Source organism: Hypomesus transpacificus, chromosome 2, assembly GCF_021917145.1.
Source record: "Hypomesus transpacificus isolate Combined female chromosome 2, fHypTra1, whole genome shotgun sequence".
NCBI lineage: Eukaryota > Metazoa > Chordata > Actinopteri > Osmeriformes > Osmeridae > Hypomesus > Hypomesus transpacificus.
In genome coordinates, this window is record NC_061061.1 from 6,378,608 (window position 1) to 6,403,253 (window position 24,646).

The following is a 24,646-nucleotide window of genomic DNA, read 5'->3' on the forward strand; positions in this document are numbered from 1 at the left end:
CCTGTACTTACTGTAAGTCGCTCTGGATAAGAGCGTCTGCTAAATGACTAAATGTAAATGTACTTACTGTACATGCAAGACTTTAATTGATTAAATGTATGATGCACTTGTCCATCAGTCCTCCTACACCACGGCACGATACTTGCTGAGCAACAGCGCAAACTCTGGGATACAGTGGCTAACAATGCTAAACAAGTATTTAGCTGCTCGGCTCCATGACGCTGGGTAAGTAGGGCTCGTGAGACTGTTAACCAGAAAAAAGAAGGGGAGCCCACTTGTCTAAAGATTAAATGCCACCCGCACTCTATGTAACGGGTCTTGTTCCGGCTGGAAAAAAAGATGCATCAGACATAAACGTTGACATGTGTAACCTTTTATTATATTACCCGAAATTGGAAGCCGACGCCCCGCTCTGCCCGCCACGCTGCAGTGTGAACGCACCGTTAGCTTCAAGGCAGCCGGCTGCAGCCGGCGGTGCTGCATGAAGTCGAATACACCTATTGTCTTCGGATCCTTTTTCACGTGACCTATCATCAGGTACGAGTCTTCATTTCCCGACTGTATCTTTGGGTTCATTTACATTTAGTCATTTAGCAGACGCTCTTATCCAGAGCGACTTACAGTAAGTACAGGGACATTCTCCCCGAGGCAAGTAGGGTGGAGTGCCTTGCCCAAGGACACAACACCGGGAATCAAACTGGCAACCTTCAGATTACTAGCCCTTAGCTCTAACCGCTCAGCCACCTGACTCCCCTTAATAGGGAGTGGACAGGCTTTCCGTAGACGGGTTCTGGTTTAATAGCGGAAACAGATACCTCATTCCATTTTGAGTGACTGCTATGTTTAGTGTAGTAAGACGTGAATAGTATTCGTTCACAAGTCGTTAAAAATATGATCTGCAACAGAATTGTGCAATTCAAGTAAAATGGTCTTAGATTAAAAAATTATATGGAAAATTCTTAGACTGAGACTCTTACCTAGGGTTGGGTACCGAAACCCGGTTCCACTATTCCTACGCAACCGGTAGGAATCGGACTGGCGGTAAGAATCGGACTTCCGGTGCGCCTAAGAGATGGCCGCGTCGACAAGAGCTCCGCAAAAACCCAGCTTTCCGTTTGTCATTTTAGTGTTCGTTACTTGTTTTGTCAATGTTATATTGTCGTTTATTCAGTACGACCGGCAGACACTTCTGGCCATTAAGTTGTCACTTGGCAAGGATCATTTTACGAACTTTAATTCCACTTTTCGGAGTGCGAGCTCGGACTGCAGCTGGCCCTTTGTTGTTTTGCCGCTCTGTTTACCCACAAGACGGAGAAAGAAGAAACGTGGCCGGCGTGCTGGAGTCCTTGTTCGAAATCGGAAACGGTGCTTCAAACCTGCTCTTCCAACCATCTTACTAGCTAACGTTCAGTCCATCGACAACAAAATGAATGAACTTAACGCTCGTAAATTCCAACGGGACATCAGGAACTGCTGTGTACTGGTGTTCGTTGAGACCTGGCTGTCTCCGGAGATCTCGGACGCAGCGGTTACCCCGTTGGATTCACCATAAACCGCCAGGACAGAACAGCTGATTCAGGGAAGTGCAGGGGCGGAGGGGTCTGTGTTATGGTTAACTCTCTCTGGGCTACGGATGTAGCGGTATTAGCATCTCACTGCTCTCCGGTCCTTGAGCTGCTAACTGTAAAAATCAGACCCTTCTATCTACCTCGGGAATTCACTGCGGTCGTCATGAGCGCAGTCTACATCCCCCCCAGGTAGACAAGGCCGCTGCTTTGGATGAACTGTATGGGATTATCAATGGTCTGGAAAATGTGCACCCAGAGGCAGCCTTCATTGTTGTTGGTGATTTCAACAGAGCTAACATGAAGAAAGTCCTGCCCAAGTACTATCAGCACATTGACTTCTTCACACGTGGAGACCAGATCCTTGACCATTGTTATACAACATTCAAGGGCAGTTACAAACCCCTCCCCCGCCCTGCTTTTGGGAAGGCTGATCACACCTCCATTTTTCTCCTCCCCGCATATGAACAAAAGCTTAAACAGGTCAGACCAGTTTAGAGGTCAGTTCACCTATGGAGTGACGAGTGTGTGGCGACCCTCCAGGACTGCTTTGACACCACTGACTGGCTGATGTTCAGGGACGCAGCAGATGGGGACATTAACGAATACTCAGACACTGTCTCCAGCTACATCCAGCACTGCATTGATGACGTTGTCCCCAAGAAGGTTGTCCGGTCTTTCCCAAATCAGAAGCCCTGGGTTGATGCCGCGGTCCGGGCCAAGCTGAGAGCCCGTACTGTCGCCTTTAATTCTGGGGACCCTGATGAGTACAGGAAGGCAAGATACGACCTTCTGAAGGCCATCAAAGCAGCGAAAAGGGCTTACAGGACCAAGGTGGAGTCCAGCTACCATGGCTCTGACCCCAGGCGCATGTGGAGTGGACTTAAAGCCATTACAGACTACAAAGGGAGAGGCTACAATGAGACCCAGTCCTCTGTCCTACTGCCAGGCGAGCTGAACTCCTTCTACGCTCGCTTTGAGAGGGACAGTGACCCCCCTGCAGTGGAGCTACCTGAAGGCCAAGCCAGTGGTGTGCCTACACTAACTGTAGCCGAGGTGAGGATATGCTTTAAGAAGATCAACCCTCGCAAGGCACCTGGCCCAGACGGCATATCAGGTAGGGCCCTTAGGGGCTGCGCTGACCAGCTGGCAGGGGTCTTGAGTGACATCTTCAACCTCTCCCTTAACCTGTCTGTACTCCCCACCTGCTTCAAAAGGACCACCATCATCCCTGTGCCCAAGAACACCAAGGTCACATGTCTGAACGACTATCGCCCAATAGCACTGACCTCTGTCATCATGAAGTTCTTTGAGCGGCTAGTCAAATCATTCATCTGCTCCTCGCTGCCCCACACACTGGACCCTATGCAGTTTGCATACCGGTCCAATAGGTCTACAGACGATGCCATCGCTCTGACTGTGCACACTGCTCTCTCCCACCTGGACAAGGGGAATACATATGTGAGGATGCTGTTCATTGACTACAGCTCTGCATTCAACACCATCATCCCCTCCAGACTGTTCTCCAAGCTTGTGGACCTGGGACTAAGCACCTCTCTCTGCAAGTGGATCTTCCACTTCCTGACGGGGAGGCCACAGGTGGTGAGAATCGGTGACCGCACCTCATCTGTACTGATCACCAACACAGGCATCCCCCAGGGCTGTGTGCTCAGCCCTCTCCTGTTCTCCTTGTTCACCCACAACTGTGCCGCAACGCACAGCTCCAACCTCCTCGTTAAGTTTGCTGACGACACAACCATCGTGGGCCTCATCTCTGACAGTGACGAGTCAGCCTACAGAGAGGAGGTTGACACCCTGACATCATGGTGTCAGGACAACAACCTCTCTCTTAACATCAGCAAGACCAAGGAGATGATTGTGGACTATAGGAGGCGGCAGGAGGAGGAGCATGCACCCCTATTCATCAATGGATTCGAAGTGGAGGAGGTCAAATTCCTCGGGGTGAACATCAGCAATGACCTCACCTGGTCTGTTCACACGGACAAGGTGGTCAAAGCGGCCCGTAAGCGCCTCTTCTTCCTGAGGAGACTGAAGAAGTTTGGTATGGACTCAGTCATCCTCACTAACTTTTACAGATGCACTATAGAGAGCATTCTGACTGGTTGTATCACAGTGTGGTATGGGAGCTGCACAGACCGGGACCGCAAGGCCCTACGAAGTGTGGTCCGTTCTGCTGAGTTCATCATCGGCAGGAAGCTCCCAGCCCTACAGGACACCTACCACACACGTTGCCTAAGGAAAGCCAGCAGGATTCTAAGAGACTGTTCCCACCCATCCTTCAGTCTCTTTACCCCGTTGCCTTCTGGCAGGCGTTACCGCAGCATCCGGTCGCGCACACGCAGACTGGACAACAGTTTCTACCCAAGGGTCATCAGGCTTCTCAATGGACACTGATATGGACATTTTCACTGCACACCAGTCACTTATACACTGTCACTTTCAGCTACTGGTTGCTCTTTCAGTAACATTGCACTACTGTACCTCGCCACCAGGCTCCTGTTTGGTCATTGACATACATTTACATTTAGTCATTTAGCAGACGCTCTTATCCAGAGCGACTTACAGTAAGTACAGGGACATTCCCCCCGAGGCAAGTAGGGTAAAGTGCCTTGCCCAAGGACACAACATCATGTGGCGCGGCGGGGAATCGATCCGGCAACCTTCTGATTACTAGCCCAACCCCCTCACCGCTCAGCCATCTGACTCCCATAGTCACTGATCTGCAAATTTGCACTATTGCACTGTGCTCCACTTAGGTTAGAATAGGTTATAGGGTTAAAACAGGTGTTTTGTGCATTAGGGTTAGTATAGCGTACTATTTATTGTTATCTGTAATTGTGAAGTTTTAGTGTTAGGTTTAGTATAGTCGTTTATTTATTGCTATCTGTATATTTAGGAAGTTCACTTATCTAAGCTCAGCACAGATGTAAATTTGTTCCGTGTACTTACATGTTATGTTATGCCAGGTGCTTGCGTTGTCTTGTCTTAAGAATTTCAGTGCCCAGTCTAACCTTGTGTTGTTCTGTGCACCTGACAAAAAAAGACTTGAACTTGAACAAAGGAATCAACAGTTATTGGTCAACACTTAATCCTGGATATTGTAGTGCCCCCTAGAGGTCAAATGACACTACCTGTTTCAGACCTCTTAATAAGAGGGCCCTGAGTCCATACACCAAGTTTGGAGTCAATGCATCAAAAATAAGATATTACCTCACTACCCTTTTTCCAGATCAGTTGCTCAATTTGATTGGCTGTAACTAACAAACGGTTGCGAAAATCTAAACGCCATGTGATGTATTTTGTGAGGCTTGGTCTGAAGATGATCTGTGCTAAATTTGGTGAAGATTGGACAAACCTTATAGGAGAGGTAGCGAAAAAACGTTATATTCATTCATTCAAAATTGCGGCCACATCAATTCAGCCACATCAATTTGATTGGCTGTAACTAACAAACGGTTGCGAAAAACAAAGCTCGAGGGGAGAACTTTTATGAAGCTTGGTCTGAAGATCATCTGTGGCAATTTTGAAGAAGATTCGACAAGAATTGTAGGAGGAGTAGCGACAAAACGTTTTTCCTTAACATTCAAAATGGTGGAGAATCTACAGTCGTGTGCAAAAGTTTAGGCACCCCTCTGAGGCTGCATGATAATTTCCTGTCTTCACCAAAAAAGATCAATATAATATTGTAATATTCCTTTTCTAGTTAACACTGATTGCTGGGGTGTTTTGCAGACAAAGATATTTGGTGTAGTAGTATTTAGTTGTGTGAAATTAAATCAAATGTGAAAAAAAGGCTGTGCAAAAGTTTGGGCACCCTTATCATTTATTTGATTTGAATACCTCTGCCTACTAAATGCTGATTAACTGCAACACATAGTTAGTCTGATTAACTCGTTAAGCCTTCAATTACATAAAAAGGTGCATTCAATCATTAGAAAAGGTATTTAAGTTAGCCAATTGCAAGTTGTGCTTCTCTTTGATTCTCCTCTGAACAGTGGCAAAATGGGGGCATCAAAACAGCTGTCAAATGATCTAAAAACAAAGATTGTTCAGCAGTATGGTTTAGGGGAAGGCTACAAAAAGTTATCCCGGAGGTTTCAGCTATCAGTTTCCACTGTGAGGAATGTCATTTCGAAATGGAAGGCAACAGGCACAGTTCTTGTTAATGCCAGAAGTGGCAGGCCAGGAAAAATAACAAAGAGGCAAAGGCGAAGAATGGTCAGAATGGTCAAGGACAACCCTCAGACCACCTCCAAAGACCTGCAAGGTCATCTTGCTGCAGATGGTGTCACTGTGCATTGCTCGACCATTCAGCGCACATTGCACAGAGAACAGCTGTATGGGAGTGTGATGCGGAAGAAGTCTTTTCTGCACACGCGCCACAAACAGGCTCGCTTGAGGTTTGCTAAACTACATTTGAACAAGCCAGGCTCATTTTGGAACAAAGTGCTGTGGACTCATGAGACAAAGATAGTTATTCGGTCACAACAAGAGGCGTTACGCATGGAGGCAAAAGAACACAGCATTCCTAGAAAAACACTTGCTGCCCACAGTAAAATTTGGTGGGGGGTCCGTCATGCTCTGGGGCTGTGTGGCTAGTGCAGGAACTGGGAATCTAGTTAAAGTTGAAGGTCGCATGGATTCAACTCAGTACCAGCAAATTATGGACAATAATGTTCAAGAATCTGTAACAAAGCTGAAGTTACGGCGGAGTTGGTTGTTCCAGCAGGACAACGACCCGAAACATTGCTCCAAATCCACTAAGGCATTTATGCAGAGGAACAACTACAATGTTCTGGAATGGCCATCCCAGTCCCCAGACTTGAATATAATTAGAAAATCTATGGGGTGACTTGAAACGGGCTGTCCACGCTAGGCACCCATCAAACCTTGCTGAACTTGAGATGTATTGTAAGGAAGAATGGTCCAAATTACCTCAATCCAGAATCCAGACACTCATCAGAGGATATAAGAAGTGTCTAGAAGCTGTTATTTTTGCAAAAGGAGGCTCTATTAAATATTAATGTGATTTTTCTGTTGGGGTGCCCAAATTTATGCAAGTGTCTAATTCTCTTTTGATGCGTATGGCATATTTTCTCTTATTTCACTGCTAAAATATCACTGTCCATGACGTATGTGTATATATATGACAAAGACGTTCCTCATCCAAACGCCCAACAATTTATAGATGAAAGTAATGGAGATTCAGGGGTGCTCAAACTTTTGCATACGACTGTATATAACTGGGTATGACGTCATACGCAGTGCGTTGGACTCGTCTTGATCCAGGGAATCCAACGGTACCTAATTTTGGAACATGCATACATATGGTTCAAAACTAACGTGTGTAAACACACCTTCAACTTGGAACCATTGGTGGCGCTAGAGGGTTGGAATGGGAGACATGAAACTTGGTGAAATTGATGAGGGGGACTGGAGGGGGACTGGCCCCAAAGAGTGTGCCAAATTTCACAACTTATGGGACCTGATACGGTTATAGGGGCTGCCATCGACACCGAGAGGCAGAAGTTTAGACATAATAAGAAAAGGTAGAAACACGTGAGGTGGCTGCGCCGCTTCGCAGCTTGGCCACCAATAAGTAGAAACACTTAATGTGGCTTCGCCTTTTCGTGGCTTGGCCACCAATGAAACAAATCTTTAATTGGCTGATAGAGAACAGATGCCATTTACCGCACTATAAGCACTAACTTGATCTATTTGATTTTCTGGAGTACCAGACATGCAACCAATTGATATTAACCTATTAACGAAAAATGAAAACCACATCAACAGAACCAATAATACCAAATGACTGGAAATCTAGGAGGAATTATTAATTCCTGTGCATGTTTCGGTAGCCTAAATGTCAAAACCATTACCTGGCATCCCAAAGTCAATCCACATCTCATATTTAATTTCTTTGTTTTCCACCATGCACGTTTTCTTGGCCTGTCCAAAAGGAAGTTCAATAGTTGTAGTTGTAAACTGTAGTTCTCTGTTGACTATGGTGAGGCAGGGAGCCTGCCCTGGTTAGACAGAAACATTAGAGGCCTCTGGCAGCTCTGAGTCCTTGGGATTAGAGTACAACTCAATGCTATGGCCACATACTGTGTAAAGCATCTGATCTCGCAGAAGAGCGGAGGTTTTGGGGTGTTAGGGACAGGGAAGTTTTGCCTAATTTTCAGGGCATTGTCTTATCCAACCTGATATGGGTTGTTTTGGGTTTTTACGATTATGCCTAGCAGAACTAGCCTACACCCCTTTATGATGCTGTTCAGATTTATATTTTTTGGGGGATCGATGTAGATATTGATGGAAGTGGCTGAGGAGGTGACAACAACGGTTACTGGTGCAGTAGTATCACTGAAGGGGATTTTCTTTGTCCTTGTCTTCACCTGCAGGTTATCTGGAATGAATATTCCAACACCCATCATCAGCAACAAAAATTGGCTGAGACTTCATTTTGTGTCTGAGAATAACCATAGACAAAAAGGATTCCGAGCTCAATATCAAGGTAAGCCATAATCATTTTATTTGCCAAATTAGATTTATGCTCAGTATAGAATCCATGGATAAAATTTAAAAAAGAAACAGTGATAACTTTGATTAGCCATGAGGTGTATGTTTTTGATCTTTGTCAACTGAATAGCAAACACTTTGATTTATTCTGTTGAGTTAGAAGCGAGGGGATGGGATGGATACACTTATTCAGACGAGGCTGTGCCCTTATTATTGTTTCAGCTCTTGACATAAAAGCTGCGGTTGTTGATCAAATATTTGTGAGTTAGGCTACTCCTATGCCTCTCGTGCACAGAAACCACAGCATCAGAACAATTGAAAATCAATCATATTTCACCCTCACACTCTCCATATAAAGAGTATGAATGAATATAAATATTTAGGAACCATCGTTGACAACAAACTATCTTTTAAGAGCAATACTGAGGCTGTCTGTAAAAAGTCTCAACAGAGACTTGTCTTTTTGAGGAAGATGAAATCATTCAGGGTGTGCACGACTTTGATGACTTTGTTTTACCAGTGTTTTATTGAATCTGTCTTGACATTTGGCATTGTGGTGTGGTACAGTGGTCTTCCAATGATCAGCAAGCGTAAGCTTACAAAGCTGGTTAATGTAGCATCTAAGGTGGTTGGGGTACAGTTAGCCCAGTTGCAAGATATATACAGTGCCCTCCAAAAGTATTGGAACAGTGAGGCGAATTCCTTTATTTTTGCTGTAGACTGAAAACATTTGGGCTTGACATCAAATAATGAACGTGAGACCAGAGATCAACGTTTCAGCTTTTATTTCCAGGTATTTACATCAGGATCTGATGCACAACTAAGAAAATATCACATTTTGTTTGAATCCACCCATTTGTCATGTGATCAAAAGTATTGGAACAGATATACTTAAAACATATTTAAGTGAATAAGACTTAATATTTAGTTGCAAATCCTTTGCTTTCAATAACTGCAGCAAGTCTGTGACCCATTGACGTCACCAAACTTTTGCATTCTTCCTTTTTGATGCTTTCCCAGGCTTTCACTGCAGCCTCTTTCAGTTGTTGTTTGTTTTGTGGGGTTCCTCCCTTCAGTCTCCTCTTAAGCAGGTAAAATGCATGCTCTATAGGGTTTAAGTCTGGAGATTGACTTGGCCAGTCTAATACCTTCCATTTCTTGCCCCTGATGAACTCCTTTGTTGTTTTGGCAGTGTGTTTTGGGTCGTTATCTTGCTGCATGATGAAGGCTCTGCCAATCAGTTTGGTTGCATCTTTCCTTAAATTGGCAGACAAAATGTTTCTGTAGACTTCCGAGTTCATTTTGCTGCTGCCATCATGTGTTACATCCTCAATGAAGATTAATGAGCCCGTCCCAGAAGAAGCCATGCAAGCCCAAGCCATGACATTACCTCCACCGTGTTTCACAGATGAGCTTGTGTGTTTGGGATCATGAGCAGTTCCTTTCTTTCTCCAAACTTTAGCCTTTCCATCACTTTGGTAAAAGTTAATCTTTGTCTCATCAGTCCATAAAACTTTGTCCCAGAATTTTTGAGGTTCATCTCTGTACTTTTTGGCAAATTCCAGCCTGGCCTTCCTATTCTTCTTGCTAATGAGTGGTTTGCATCTTCTGGTGTAGCCCTTGTACTTTTGTTCATGAAGTCTTCTGCGAACAGTAGATAGTGATACCTTCACTCCTGCCATCTGGAGGTTGTTGCTGATCTCACTAACAGTTGTTTTAGGGTCTTTCTTTACAGCTCTTACAATGTTTCTGTCATCAACTGCTGATGTTTTCCTTGGTCTACCTGTTCGACGTCTGTTACTTAGTACACCAGTAGTTTTCTTCTTCTTCAGGACATTCCAAATGGTTGTACTGGCTATGGCCAATGTTTCTGCAATGGCTCTGATTGATTTTCCATCTTCTCTAAGACTCACAATTGCTTGTTTTTCACCCAAAGACAGCGCTCTGGTTTTCATGTTGTTTTCACCTCTGAATACAGTCTGCATAGACAAAACCTATCTTACCCAATCTGAACCTGAGTGTAGACATTCAGTGGTATTTATTGATTGAATAATGTATGTAATAGGACACACCTGGGCAACAAAACACACCTGTCAGTCACATGTTCCAATACTTTTGCTCACGTGACAAATGGGTGGGTTCGAACAAAAAGGTGATATTTTCTAATTTGTGCATCAGATCCTGATGTAAATACCTGGAAATAAAAGCTGAAACGTTGATCTCTGGTTTCACATTCATCGTTTGATGTCAAGCCCAAATGTTTTCAGTCTACAGCAAAAATAAAGGAATTGGCCTCACTGTTCCAATACTTTTGGAGGGCACTGTACGATAAACGAGTTATGGGTAAGGCTAAACACATTTTAAACTCCCATGACCACCCACTTTTCGGAGAGTTTGATTTGCTCCCTTCTGGTTGTCGTTTTAGGCTACCTAGGTTAAGAACTGGTCGTGCCAGAGATTCTTTCATTCCTGTGGCTATTAGGAACCTAAATTCACTTGGCCGACATCATGATGTTTTTTTAAATGTAATTAATTATTTATTTCCTGCCAATGGCCATTACTGTCCCAATTGGACCCTGTCATGGGGTTTGGGGGAAGGTGTGTCTGTATTGTGTGTTCTGTGTTGTGTAATGTTGTTGGTATTTGGGGCTGTTCTGTGTTTGTGTATGTGTTTCTGACCCCTGCTGCACACTAATTTCCTTTTGAAGGATAAATAAAGTTGAAAGTTGTAAGTTGTCCATTAGTAAGGCTTTAGCAAAACTCATGAACAGTGTTTATACAGTACAGAGTAGAAAAACTAATTCAGTTTTTAGCAATTTATCAATGCAGTTGCTATGATATAACAAGGGTAATGGACAATTTTTAAAGGAAAGATGCATCCCAAATGCATTTTTTTATTATCTGTAGGACAAAGCATTATTCAACAAGAAGCACACACTGTATCTTCTCTCATTTAATACTGTAACTTCTTTTATCTAATGTAATGTTTTTATTGCTCTCAACTAGTGAAAAGCTCTGGAGAGCTCAAATCCAGAGGGGTAAAATTATTACCAGGGAAGGACAACACTAACAAACTCTCTTTGAGTAAGTCTTATTTGTGTTATGCAAATGTTTTATGGTTTGGACTTTTTGTTTGTTTGGGTTTTGGGTTGGCTCTCGGTTTTTACTGCATCATTTGGTAAACAGTAATACAGTACTAGATTTTGCAGAAGTGCAGTATTCTGTTTTTCTGACAGCCCATTGCCCTCCAGACCTGGGCACAGTGCCCTGAAAAAATGTGCTTGCTTTTGCCAGAGCTACACTGAACATAGCAGCATAATCTTTATTTTGATCTGTCGAGCTGCAGGGCCCAAACTGTCCAGATGACCTGCAGGTGGTCCAAAATAGTCATGGCCGACTGACCACTCATTCAGAAGTTCCTGTTTATGTACAAGCTGATGTATTCTACAGTAAACACTCTATATATATATATATATATATATATATATATATATATATATACATATATAACATATCTAGGAATCAAATGGGGTGTTCCTCAACAATGATCTTTATACCAGGTTCTAATCTTGCAATCTTTTCTAATCTCTATCATAGTCATTCCAAGCCATAGACTCTGCTGCTTAAATGCATGAATAGTGCAACAGCCTACAATAAACTCAACTACCCAATACATTGGGCATTCATATTAACTGAATAAATAAATGATGCAAACGTGTTTGTTTTGCAACCCAAACCAGTCTGACTCAAAACTAACGAGTCTTATCAGCAAGAGCAATCTTTTGCTCTGTAGTATGTCTACAGAGCACCAGTGCATGATTAATGAGGCTCATGCAGTGTGCTTAAATGTTACTTAATCTTCTTATTTTCCCATGGGTCGCAATATATTGCCTGTATTTTCATATGGTGGGATTTAGGGTTGAGGGAAAAGAGTGCTTATAAGTACCTCATGTTCATGCTTGCATTTGTTTCTGCAGTGAATGAGGGAGGGATCAAGCAGGTGTCTAACTACTGCCCTGACCCAGGAGAGCCTGAAAATGGAAAACGCACCGGTTCAGACTTCAGGTGAGTGTTATTGATGGTTGGTTTCACGGGAGATGACTCTGTTGTTGGAATAATAGGTACATACGGACAAATGCATATTTTGTAAGCACATGTGCATGTTCAAACATTGACACAGACGGCACAAACAATGTCCACTCAATGTATAATTCTGTATGTATTTTTTATGTATTTAAGATTAAAGCTTTTTTTTTACTGGCTAAATGGGTCAGTTCAAACAAATGCTATGTTCCCCTATGTACCACTGAATTCATTTTAGCTCACCTGGAACTTGACATGTTTTATGTGTGTGTATGTGGGTTGTACTCCTCTGGATGCAATGTGAGATTCAGTCCCAGCTGAGATGACCTCAAATGGATTTAGTGGTGCACATAACAGAGAAAGATCTGCCAATGTTTCCAGATAAAAGTCTTTATATGGTCCACCCCTGGGATATTACTGACAAGTCTCTCATACATTTACAATAGCTGTGCTGTACAGTCACTGATGTATTCCCCTTTCAACTGATACTGATGGAATGATCAGGAGTTTATGGAACAAAAAAGTACTGTCCTGCGACAGTGCTCTTAAAGATGTAAGGCTGGGTGTCACCCTGCCCTGAACCTCTCATATGCTCAAATCTGGAGTTGCTGGACAGAATCTGTACTTGATGGGTCTCATACCTAATTGTGTAACTTACTGTTTGTTGCATTGCTAGTAATATGTTGATAAGTAAGGGTGAATATGTGGTCTGATTGGTGGTTCTATAGATAATAGTTGGATATAAAGGGAACTGTTAAGCATTGTTCTTTGGATTATTGATCTCCTGAGGGTTTATCCTCAGCTCTGGCTTCTCCTACTCCTTCTCCTTCCTCACCTCTTGCTTTCTCTCTCTGATTTACAATGATAATGGGAGAGTAGGTCCGATTTAAAACCATTTTGTAACATATTTGCCTTGTAATTGATTTCCTTTATTTGCAATGTTATTAAATATCTAGTTACTTTAACTCACTTTCACCATTCTTGCTCTGATTTCTGAAGTCAAATAACTAATTCCATTGGTATTGGCATAATTTGGTTAATGTTAATACATTGTTCAGTTTACCCCTCTTCCTTAAACATATATAAACCAATAGTTTTGGTTGGTTGGACAAATATATATTAAACCCCATACAAAGTGATAACATAGTAATCCAGTTAAATTATCTTAGAAAAGCTTGTTTATATGAAACTATTTTATGCAGTACCTATGGGCATGCTTTGTATTAATTCAATGTTTCTTCATTTAAAAAAATGTCAGCATTGGAGCGACTGCTCAGTTTACATGTGATGAAGACCACGTGCTCCAGGGATCCAAGAGCATCACCTGCCAACGTGTAGCTGAGGTGTTCGCTGCCTGGAGCGATCACAGGCCTGTCTGCAAAGGTGAGAACTGAAACTAGTGGGATACATACGAACCCAGCGTATTTCAACCCAGACTTCTACCGCTAGACACAGCTGGCTGGGTCTGATGAAGAATTTGATTAAGGCTTGGCCTGGGGACTTATGCAGATAGCAGCAGTGCTCATCTTGACTCTGTGTTAATAATGGATGATACAGTGGCTTCAGTGTTACACAAAAGCAGAGCTTTGTTTCCTGGGTTGCTCTAGTTTGCATTAGCCTAACCTAATTACAGTACCAAAGAACACTTCATGTTTTCATTTATCCTCAAAGCTGTGCTGCCTGTTTTCAATGAAGCTGTTTATTTCACTCTTATGTATTCTCCTCAGTTAAAACATGTGGATCGAACTTGCAAGGACCGTCTGGTACCTTTACGTCTCCTAACTTCCCTATTCAGTACGAGAGTAATTCCCAGTGTGTGTGGATCATCACTGCCAGCGACCCCAATAAGGTAAGCTTGACTCCTCACTTGTGAATGCTTTATATGGTATGATAAGCAATTAAAGTCAGTGTTTCCCCTTGGATTTTTTCAGGGGGGGCAGTAGACCAAAATGTTGCCTCCCATTCATTTTCAATGGAAGTCATTTGAAACCTGGCAGTGCAAACAGGTCGCCTGGCAAGAGAAGCGAACCCTGTTCAATGTGTTAAATAGAGCATTTGTGGACGAGCAACGTCAGTATGTTGTTTGTCAAAACTAAACTAGCTAGCATAACACAGCTAGCACGCTATATGCAAGTACATTTTATTCTCAGCACCACATGGTGCTGCTAGCGAGGAGCAAAAAGTTAAATTCTCTGCAATTTAGACGCTGCCAGTGGATCTTGGCCTACTCATCGACAGGTGCGCTGCCGATGAGTAGCACTTAAAGTTGAAAGCTAGTTAGAAATCTTTCTAAATAGACATTAATCTTCAGTTTGCACAGTACGGGTTATAAACTCCTCAAAAAAAGTTTGGAAACATTATTTCGGTAGATTATTCCTCCCCTTCTGTAATAAGAATTGGTATTGTATTTTATATAGTTGGAAAGCCTGATTAGTCACCTTTACAATGAGGTACAACTTGTAAGGAGCGTGAATGCGTGGAATGAGCAACACAGCTAACCGTGTGGGTAGAGGCCCAAATGTTTTTGCCAAAATCCCCTGCAATATTCTTCTGTTGGTATTCACTCTCATTTTGAGCTTCAGCTCAAAGGGATCAGCTTTGGCGTTCCGTACATGCCAAAGTGAACAACGCAAACATGTTGGCTGACTTGCCACAAATCCTGGTTGAGGAATGGGATGCCATCCCACAGCAGTGTTTGAACTCAAAACGAGAGTGAATACCAACAGAAGAATAATGCAGGGGATTTTGGCAATTTTTTGGGGCCGCTACCCACACGGTTAGCTGTGTTGCTCATTCCAGGAATGCACGTTCCTTACAAGTTGTACGTCATTGTAAAGGTGACTAATCAGGCTTTCCAACGATGTAAAATACAATACCAATTGGTATTAATGAAGGGGATAAAAAATCGACCGAAATAAAGTTTCCAAACGTTTTTGGAGGAGTTTATTAAACACCTCATTTTACCATACTGTGCTGTTGGTACACCTCTTATTAAAGCTATGATTTTAATTATCATCTTCATTCACTTCCTAATTCAAATGCTTCAGTACTGCATAGCACAGTTTGAAATTCAGCATAGCTACGTAGGCATGGAAGGCTGACTTGTCAGTAAAGATTTGCAAAAGGATAACCGGACAGGCAATTCATTATTTTTGGTCAATAGTTGCTTTGAAATATAATTTTTCACTGATTGTTTTTCAATATTTTTCAATATTTGACTTGTGCTCTGAAGTGCATGTCCATTTGTGTTATTACCAATTTGTAAAAAAAAATCTTGAAAAGTGAAGGAATTGTTTGGCTGTGCTCTTACTGTGGAGTTTGCCCTGCTATGCATTTAAAGTACTTACACAATAATGTAGGTCCTTTTGTTTTAGAAAGTGTTACTTCTCACTACGGTTCCATTTTACCAACATATAGAAATGTAAGGTAGACATTTGCATAATTTAGATCATAAAATTACTCTGTTGGATACATTTGCACAGTTTTTAATTATGAATCAAGTAAAGATTGTGAGCGCTCGTATGATACCTCTATCTTTACGGCTCCACTGTGACGGCTCCACAAGAAAACAAACAACAGAGACGAGGCTCGAAAGAAAGAATATGCTGTATTTTTTTACAGTGCGTTTTTCATTCAACTACACCAATTATTTAGAGAGACATCATTCCCTCGTCCGTCTCCTCTTCCCCTCTCCTCGATCCTCTTTTGTAGCCTCAATCAGGACCTTCAGGGTACAAACACAGTCGTTAGTGTAATCCTCTCCACCTGGTCACCGTGGCGACACCTTTACTCCGCCTCACCCCCCATAGAGGGCGTAGCAGGCCTACGTCCTCTTACATAACCCCCCCACCAAGACAGACCCAGAGGGTCTTGTGCCAGCCGTGCTCTAACGGTCACGGCGAGACAGCGCGTCCGCATTCCCATGCAACTTCCCTGGCTTATGGACGAACTCAAACTTAAACGGCTGTAACGCCAGAAACCATCTCGTAACCCCACTGTTGGAGTCCTTCTGTCCCGCCATCCACTTTAGGGGGGCGTGGTCCGTGACTAGGCGGAAACTCCTTCCTAAAAGGTAGTACCTCAAATATTCCAGCGCCCATTTAATAGCCAAGGCTTCCCTTTCCACGGTGGCATACTTCCGTTGTCTATCGGAAAGCTTGCGACTGATATACACAATGGGATGCGCCTCCTCTCCCTGCGACAGCACCGCCCTTATCCCCGTATCCGAGGCATCTGTAAACACGGAAAAAGGGGCGTTAAAGTCAGGCATTCTCAATACCGGGTTTGTACATAACAAGGATTTCAGGGTTGTAAACGCCCTTTCCGTAGTGTCCATCCATACCACCCGTACTGGCATAGAGTTTTTGGTCAGGTCTGTTAGCGGGGTTGCTATGGCCGCGTAATTAGGGATGAAGCGCCTGTAATACCCCGTCAGTCCTAGGAAGGCGCGGTCTGCCTTCTTTGTGGTTGGTCTCGGCCACTCTCTCACCGCCTCCGTTTTCGCCTTCTGTGGCTTAATCAGTCCGCTTCCTATAGTGTACCCCAAGTACTCCGCCTCGTCCAGGCCTAGATAACATTTCTTTGGGTTGGCAGTTAGCCCGGCTGCCTCCAGACTCGTTAACACCACCCGTACTTTCATCAAGTGGTCCTCCCAGTCCTCTGCGTGAATCACCACATCGTCGATATAGGCGGCTGCATATGCCTGGTGGGGTCGCAGGAGGGTATCCATCAGGCGCTGGAACGTTGCGGCCGCCCCATGCAGGCCAAACGGCATCCGGACGTATTGGAAGAGGCCATCTGGGGTGGCAAAGGCGGTCTTGTGGCGGTCTTCAGGAGCCAGCGGAACCTGCCAATAGCCTTTAGTGAGATCAAGAGTGGAGATGAATCTGGCCTTCCCTAGCCTCTCTATTAGCTCATCCACCCGTGGCATCGGGTAGGCATCGAAATGAGAGACCGCGTTTAGAGCCCTGAAATCATTACAGACCCTTAGCGACCCGTCAGGTTTCGGAACCAACACGATCGGACTAGACCATGCACTGGTTGATGGTTCAATGACACCTAGTCGGGCCATCTCCCTAACCTCTGCATTAGCAACTTCCCGTCTTGCCTCGGGAATCCGATAGGGGCGAAGATGCACCTTTGCGCCTCGATCTGTGTGTATGTGGTGTTGTATTAGAGTGGTACTACCTGGGGTGGTCGAGAAAACCCTCAGGTTTTGTGAAACCAGCCTCTCCATATCCCGCCTTTGATGCTCTGTCAGTTTTTCGCCCATAGGTACTTCCCTCTTCGTCTCCTTTCCTATTCCCTTGATCCCCATCAGCACTTCAGATGACTTTTCCTGGTAGGCTTTCAACAAGTTCACGTGGTACAGCTGTTCTGCTCGTCGTCTCCCTGCCTGTTTTACTGTGTACGTTACCGGGGACACTTTCTCCTTTACCTCATAGGGACCCAACCATTGCGCTAGGAGTTTGTGCTGGGGAGATGGGACTAACAATAGCACTTTATCGCCCGGTTTAAACTGTCGGGGGTTCGCAGTCCGATTGTATGCCCGGGCCTGTGTAGCTTGAGCTTTGGCCATGTGTTCTTCCACCACCGGCCATATAGCCGCCATCCTATCCTGCATTAACTCGACGTGCTCTACGAATGACCGGTATGGGCAGGGCTGATTTTCCCAGGCCTCTTTGGCCAAATCCAATATGCCCCTACACGGGTGCCCGTACAGTAGCTCAAACGGTGAAACCCTGTGGATGCTTGTGGCACCTCTCTGAGAGCGAACATCAAATGCGGCAATAACATGTCCCAATTCTTTCCGTCTTTGTCCACAACTTTCTTTAACATGCCCTTTATAGTTTTATTCAGACGTTCGCACAGGCCGTCTGTTTGGGGATGATACACACTGGTGCGGAGTTGTTCCACGTTGTACAGTTTGCATAAGTCTTTCATCAGTCGTGACATAAAAGGAGTGCCCTGGTCCGTCAAGATAGTAGCAGGCAGTCCCACCCTTGAAAACAACAGAAACAGCTCCTTTGCTATCCCTTTCGTTGCCATACTGCGTAGAGGAATTGCCTCTGGGTGTTTAGTGGCATAATCCACTACCACCAATATGTATTGATGTCCCCTTGCTGATCGTGGCAGTGGCCCTACTAGATCCATAGCTATTCGTTCGAATGGCGTCTCTATGATCAGCAGGGGAATCAAGGGATTTCGGTAACGGGGCTTAGGAGCAGTGCGCTGACACTTGTCACATGTGCGGCAATATCGAGCCACGTCTCTGGTTACCCCGGGCCAGTAGAACCGTGCTAGCACTCTCTCCTCTGTCTTGTCCCGCCCCAAGTGACCCCCCAAGACATGGGAATGAGCTAAATGCATCACTGTGTCCCTGTACGATCTAGGCATCAGCAATAGTTCATATTCAACTCCCCTTCTCTTGCGTGTCCAATACAACAGACCGTTTTTTATGGAAAAAAAAGGGAACTTCAGCTCACCCTCGTCCTGGAGTCTCACCCTGTCTATGACTGCCACTTTTGCCATCAACCGCAGAAGTTCGGGGTCCCGTTGTTGTGCCGTGCCGAACTGGCCCATCAGGTCTTCTGAAAGGGTCGTTGCTCTCCTGTTTGGCTGGCCAGGGGGTGGTCTTGTACTGTCTTCATTTGGATCTGCCTCAAAACCAGGCCATGGCTCCTCTGGCGTCGTTTCCTCAAAGACCTGACGTAGTTGATCTCTTTCCTCCCACTCCTGAGTCTCCTCCGACGTGCCAGTTCCCTCGTCTTTCTCAGAACTTTCAAACCCCTTGAATGTCTCGTCGCTGGACGTCTGTTGGATGATCCTCCGAACACGTCCCCTAGCCGTTTCCTCTTCCTCTCTTTCCCCGAAGAAACCCGCACAGCGTCCTGTTTGGTTTTTTTTTCTTTTCCCTTGGGTTGTGTTGCTTCGTAGGGCTATGGGCCAGACCCATGTGCAACTGGTTGCTTCGTTTTTTCTTATTCTCCTTCTCATGTTTCTCTGCGTTCGCCCACAGCTTGTCAAAGATGGGACAACCCCGTCCCAGTAATACAGGTACCGTTAAGTTAGTGGAGAACCCCATATGCATAAAGATTCGTCCCACAGGGGTGATCAGTCTTACTTTCCCTCTTGGGTAGATTTGTTTGTCCCCATGTATGCATGAGACAGCCACCTCGCCCTCTACCGCTGCCCCGTCTTGTGTCATAGTCTTTTGGATAAGGGAAACCATGCTGCCTGAATCCAAGAACGCGCATGTTTCCAGTCCCCCAATCTTCACCGGTGTTTTCCGGGCTGGTGCCAATTCTGTATGCCAGCACGTCCCTTGGACCTGCGGGGTTCTGGCCTGAGGGGGAGGCGGACTCAACGTGCGGGCCTCTGTTGGCATCGGCTCATCTATCATAGGGCATTTCCGAGCCATATGTCCATATGCCTGACACTGAAAACACTGTAAGGGCCGTGGGGTAGGTGCAGTCCCTGTTTTCTCTCTGTCTGCGGTTGGCCTTCCTTCTCGTTTGTCTCTTCTGACTGGTGGTACTGTCGCTGGCCTCTCTCGCCTGCCTGCTTTCACCAGGGCTTCGGTGGCACCACATGACTCAATAACCTTTACAAGGTCATCCATGGACTTTGGGTTGCTTTGACTCACCGTTCTGAGCAAACTCGTTGGTAGCTCCCTCAAGCACTTGTCGATTGCAACAGTCTCTAACACTGCGGCTACTGATTGAGCCGGCCCCAACCAGCCTTTAACCAGCCGTGTTAACTGGTATAGTTGCCCTTGCGGTGACTCCCCCTCTGTATAGGTCCACGCGTGGAACCTCTGTGCCCGTTCCCGGGGTGTTAAGTTATACCGGGCTAGAATCTCGGTTTTCAGGTGGGGATAGTGGAGATCAGCGTCTTCACATAAATCATAATATGCGGCCTGCGCCGGTCCCGTTAGTAAAGGCGCGATCAGCCCTACCCATTCGTCGCCTGGCCATCCCTCCCTTCTAGCGGTCCTCTCGAACGCTACGAGGTACGCCTCGATGTCATCCTCCCTGGACAGTCTCGGGATGAGGTTGTTTATGCTTGGGGGGGCTCTTCGCGGTTCTGGCTTTTCTTCAGCCATACCCTGTTGGATTGCCTCTAATAACAGAGTCTGTTTGACGGCGCACGCTGCCAGCTGGTTCAGGATTGCCTCGTCCATGTTGGTCGGCCGTCCTTCGTCCTTGTCCGGGGGAATTTAGTTATCCTGCCCGCATTCTCCACCAATGTGAGCGTTTGTATGATACCTCTATCTTTACGGCTCCACTCTGACGGCTCCACAAGAAAACAAACAACAGAGACGAGGCTCGAAAGAAAGAATATGCTGTATTTTTTTACAGTGCGTTCTTCATTCAACTACACCAATTATTTAGAGAGACATCATTCCCTCGTCCGTCTCCTCTTCCCCTCTCCTCGATCCTCTTTTGTAGCCTCAATCAGGACCTTCAGGGTACAAACACAGTCGTTAGTGTAATCCTGTCCACCTGGTCACCCTGGCGATGCCTTTACTCCGCCTCACCCCCCATAGAGGGCGTAGCAGGCCTACGTCCTCTTACAAGATTAATAGACTACATGGGATTTAAGAGCGTCTAATGTGAATCTTTGTTTTAGCACAAGCTGCGTATTTACAATATGTGTACGGCATTACATATTCCATCTTCGTAAATGCCACTCCCTCACTCTAAAGCTGTCTCCAAATCCACTCTCAAAGGGGTGTTTATGCAAATAAACAGCTGCTTGAATGTTTATGAATTTGACGCGAGGTAAATGTTGAATGAGTCAATCACATAACTTGATAATTTTAGGATTTCTGCATTGTATCTAAATGTAATATATGAATATTTGTATCCTTTTAAATTTTGGGGGGAACTTACCATTGATGAGTACTGTGAGTAAGAGAGACATATATTACCAAAACAAATTCCCAAGCTACCGTATGTAGCTCTTTACATTTCTGTTACACTTATAGGGAAACTTAATGTATTTCCTATTATGTCTGGCATAAATGAGTCACCGAGAGCTGATTCAACAGCATTGTTCTGCACATAGGTTAAATAAAAGATGTACGTTAACCAATATTGGCCCTCAACAGATCATCCAGATTAATTTTGAGGAGTTTGACTTGGAAATCGGATATGACTCATTGACTATTGGAGATGGAGGAGAAGTAGGTGATTCCAAAAAAGTTATCCAAGTGTAAGTATTTAGTACAAACCAATTTGTGTTGTCAAAGGCCTAATTTGCTGGTTCACCTGCATGCCAAGACTTTTTGAGAATAATATTTCCCCTCAGATGAAACTGTCTGATTGGATGCAGGGAAAAAGCTTGTGATGAGCTTCTGGCTTTGTTGTGCTCTTATCTCCAGCCTGACAGGCAGCTTTGTACCTGACCTTATAGTCAGCATATCCCATCAAATGTGGCTGCACCTCCAGTCGGATGAGAGTGTGGGCTCTATCGGCTTTAAGATCAACTATAAAGGTACACTGCCTCCCCAACTCCTGAGCCTGGGCCCTGGCCAAAACACCCTTCTCCTGCCTCTTTACAGATAATGATAGAACTATAAAACAGTTTGGACCAATCCCTCTCTTTCTTTCTCCCCTGCAGAGATAGAAAAAGAGAGTTGTGGTGACCCAGGCACACCTCTCTATGGGTATCAGGAGGGCAGTGGGTTTCTGAATGGCAACGTGCTGCGCTTTGAATGCCAGTTTGGATTTGAAGTCATCGGGGAAAGAATGATTACCTGCCAAAACAATAACCAGTGGTCGGCTAATATTCCTATTTGCATATGTGAGTATGTTCATGTCTATTTTGCACCCTGCCTGAATTGCTTTGAATGCTTGTCGAGTACTTCACTACAGCACTAAAAAACGTCATGTTCACAGCGTGTCACTGTGTTCAAGATTAATTAGACTGCTGCGCCATTACCTTTCAATGTACAGATACACTATTTTATATGGCCTTGAATGTGATCAGCCAGAATAAGATCCGCACATGTAGTAAAAACAAACAAACCTGTTAAATGTGTTCTCTGTGTCCCCTCCGCTCCCGTAGTTCCATGTTTCTCCAACTTCACAGCAGCCCAGGGGACGGTGCTGTCTCCTGACTACCCAGAGGGTTATGGCAACAATCTGAATTGTGTGTGGCTCATCATCTCAGAGCCAGGCAGTCGTATCTACCTGGCATTCAATGACTTTGACCTGGAGCCGCCCTATGACTTCCTGACCGTGAAGGATGGCGACCAGTTGGGCTCGGCCGTGCAGGACCGTTTCACAGGGGCCGAAGTGCCCTCCCATCTGACTTCCAACTCAAATGTTCTGCAACTGGAGTTCCAGGCTGACCACTCCATGTCTGGCCGAGGTTTCAACATCACATACAGCAGTGAGTTGTTTGACCTGTGTTATATTTGGTGAATGGACCATTAGAAACACAGATTATTTTATTTTAAGATGATTGCCAGTACCCATCCTTTTGATTACATTTGATTGACTTCTTGGAGAACCGTAATGATAGAAATTATTAAATCAGAGCTAGCTCTAAATGAATTTATGGTACAATACCTTTTAGTTTGGTACATAACAGGCAGGCTCTGCTCTTCTCTGATTATTCCATTGTATAAGTACATTTGACCACCAAAGCTAAATCAAGGGCATATCAAAAATATGCAGGACAGTATTGTGAGTAGTAAGGACAGATGGTAACTATTGACCACTGTACAGGCCTGGCCTAAACTTAATATACTGTCACTTTTTTATCTTTACTTGTACAGTAGCCCATTTCTCCTCCATTGACAGAGACACATTAATTTATTATCTCTGTGCTTAGGTATATTCTTATTCAGAAAAAACATAGTGTGTCTGGGATGTATTTATTGCCCAGCTTTCACCTCCTTCTATTAATTTGTTTTCACTTCTTTACTTTCAAATCTCCTTTTCATCCTATCTCCCCCCCCCTTCCCCATACCCTCACTATCTCTATCCCACTATCTTTGTACTGTTTTTCTGCCCCAACTTTCTTAGCTTTTGGGCATAACGAGTGCCCGGACCCTGGTATCCCTTTGAATGCCAGGCGGTTTGGTGACAATTTCCAGCTGGGAAGCTCGATCTCGGTGGTGTGTGAGGAAGGCTTTATCAAGACTCAGGGAACAGACATCCTTGTCTGCCAGTTGGAAGGAGGCAAGGTCATGTGGAGTGGGCCTATCCCAAAGTGTGAAGGTACTTTGATTTACATTAATTTAGTGTTGAGTGCAGCTGCATCATGGTCATAATGGAAGCAGGCAAGTGCATTGATATTTGTCCCTTTGAAGATTGATTTTAGGCACATGCCATAATTGTATTCATGATTATGTTAGAGGTGACACTCAATTCCCAGGACCTGCTAAAGATTTACCTTTGGGGAAAGGATGTGGAAACGAATAACTAAACTTTCTTCTATCACCGGCCCACTCCATCCCTCTATTCTTCTCTGCCGTGGCAGCTCCCTGTGGGGGACACTACTCTGGACCTGCCGGAGTCATCGTTTCCCCTGGGTGGCCAGGCTACTACAAGGACTCACTAAGTTGTGAGTGGGTCATCGAGGCTGAGCCAGGGCGCTCCATCAAGATGAGCTTTGACAGGTCTGTCCAAAATCCACCCTAACCCGCACAGGCACGCTCACACACATACATACTATACACGATATTACTCAAAATCAAGTGGATCGACTACAACCACAAAAAGGAACAACCTGAGGGACTGAAGCCGATGGAGAACAGAAGTATTTTGGGCTGCTCTCCCAGACTGACCACAGGCAAACAAGCTAAAGCTTGTTCCCTATGGAACTGTGGCTTGCAACGACTGCAAACAACTTACTCAGAGGATAGTTGAACTGGAGCTAAGAGTCAGAACCCTCTTAGATATCAGAGAGACCGAAGACTTTATAGATTTCATGCTACCTAGCCCGGAGGCTAAGCTACCGGCTAATGAGCCACCCTTGGAACCAGCTTTCTCTCCATCGGCCGATAGGCGCTAAATCAAAGAGGCGCTGCTTCTACCTTCATCGGAGATGGGACTGGCACCAAGGATAAAAAGCCAAAAAAGCGAGGCAGAAACTCTTCCCGCATCACCTCTCTTCCTGTCCCACACAGAAAGATTTGCACCATTGGGAACTCTCTCTCCCTTGTGTGTGGAATCCAAGGTGAAGAGGCACAGGAGTGCTAGCCACGCAGCTAACCAACATGAAGGGCCCAGATCACCGACACACCATGATGGTAGCTACTACACACATGCAAATCCAACACATCATCGTCTGTTGCGACTGGGAGTCCCCCATTTCACTCCAAGCCCCTCTCGGACTACTCAGGGCGCTGTTCGACCCCCTATCAAGCTTAATCAGACAACAATATCACAGGATTATAAAGATCCAAGGTATGCTAAAGGTGCCAGTATGGTACTCCATATCCG

At 44.8% G+C, this 24,646-nt stretch overlaps 1 protein-coding gene across 1 annotated transcript in view; it reads left to right on the forward strand.

The window, feature by feature from the left end:
- The window catches only part of LOC124474065 (CUB and sushi domain-containing protein 3-like), a 319,489-nt gene that overhangs the window by 36,622 nt on the left and 258,221 nt on the right, over positions 1–24,646 (forward strand). The window contains exons 4-14 of the mRNA XM_047029923.1: positions 7,988–8,100; positions 11,112–11,189; positions 12,083–12,170; positions 13,447–13,571; positions 13,916–14,037; positions 21,301–21,404; positions 21,574–21,686; positions 21,813–21,995; positions 22,260–22,586; positions 23,225–23,419; positions 23,682–23,820. Of these exons, the coding sequence (XP_046885879.1) occupies positions 7,998–8,100; positions 11,112–11,189; positions 12,083–12,170; positions 13,447–13,571; positions 13,916–14,037; positions 21,301–21,404; positions 21,574–21,686; positions 21,813–21,995; positions 22,260–22,586; positions 23,225–23,419; positions 23,682–23,820 (1,577 nt within the window). The 5' untranslated portion in view covers positions 7,988–7,997. The remainder of the gene's footprint in view (positions 1–7,987; positions 8,101–11,111; positions 11,190–12,082; positions 12,171–13,446; positions 13,572–13,915; positions 14,038–21,300; positions 21,405–21,573; positions 21,687–21,812; positions 21,996–22,259; positions 22,587–23,224; positions 23,420–23,681; positions 23,821–24,646) is intronic.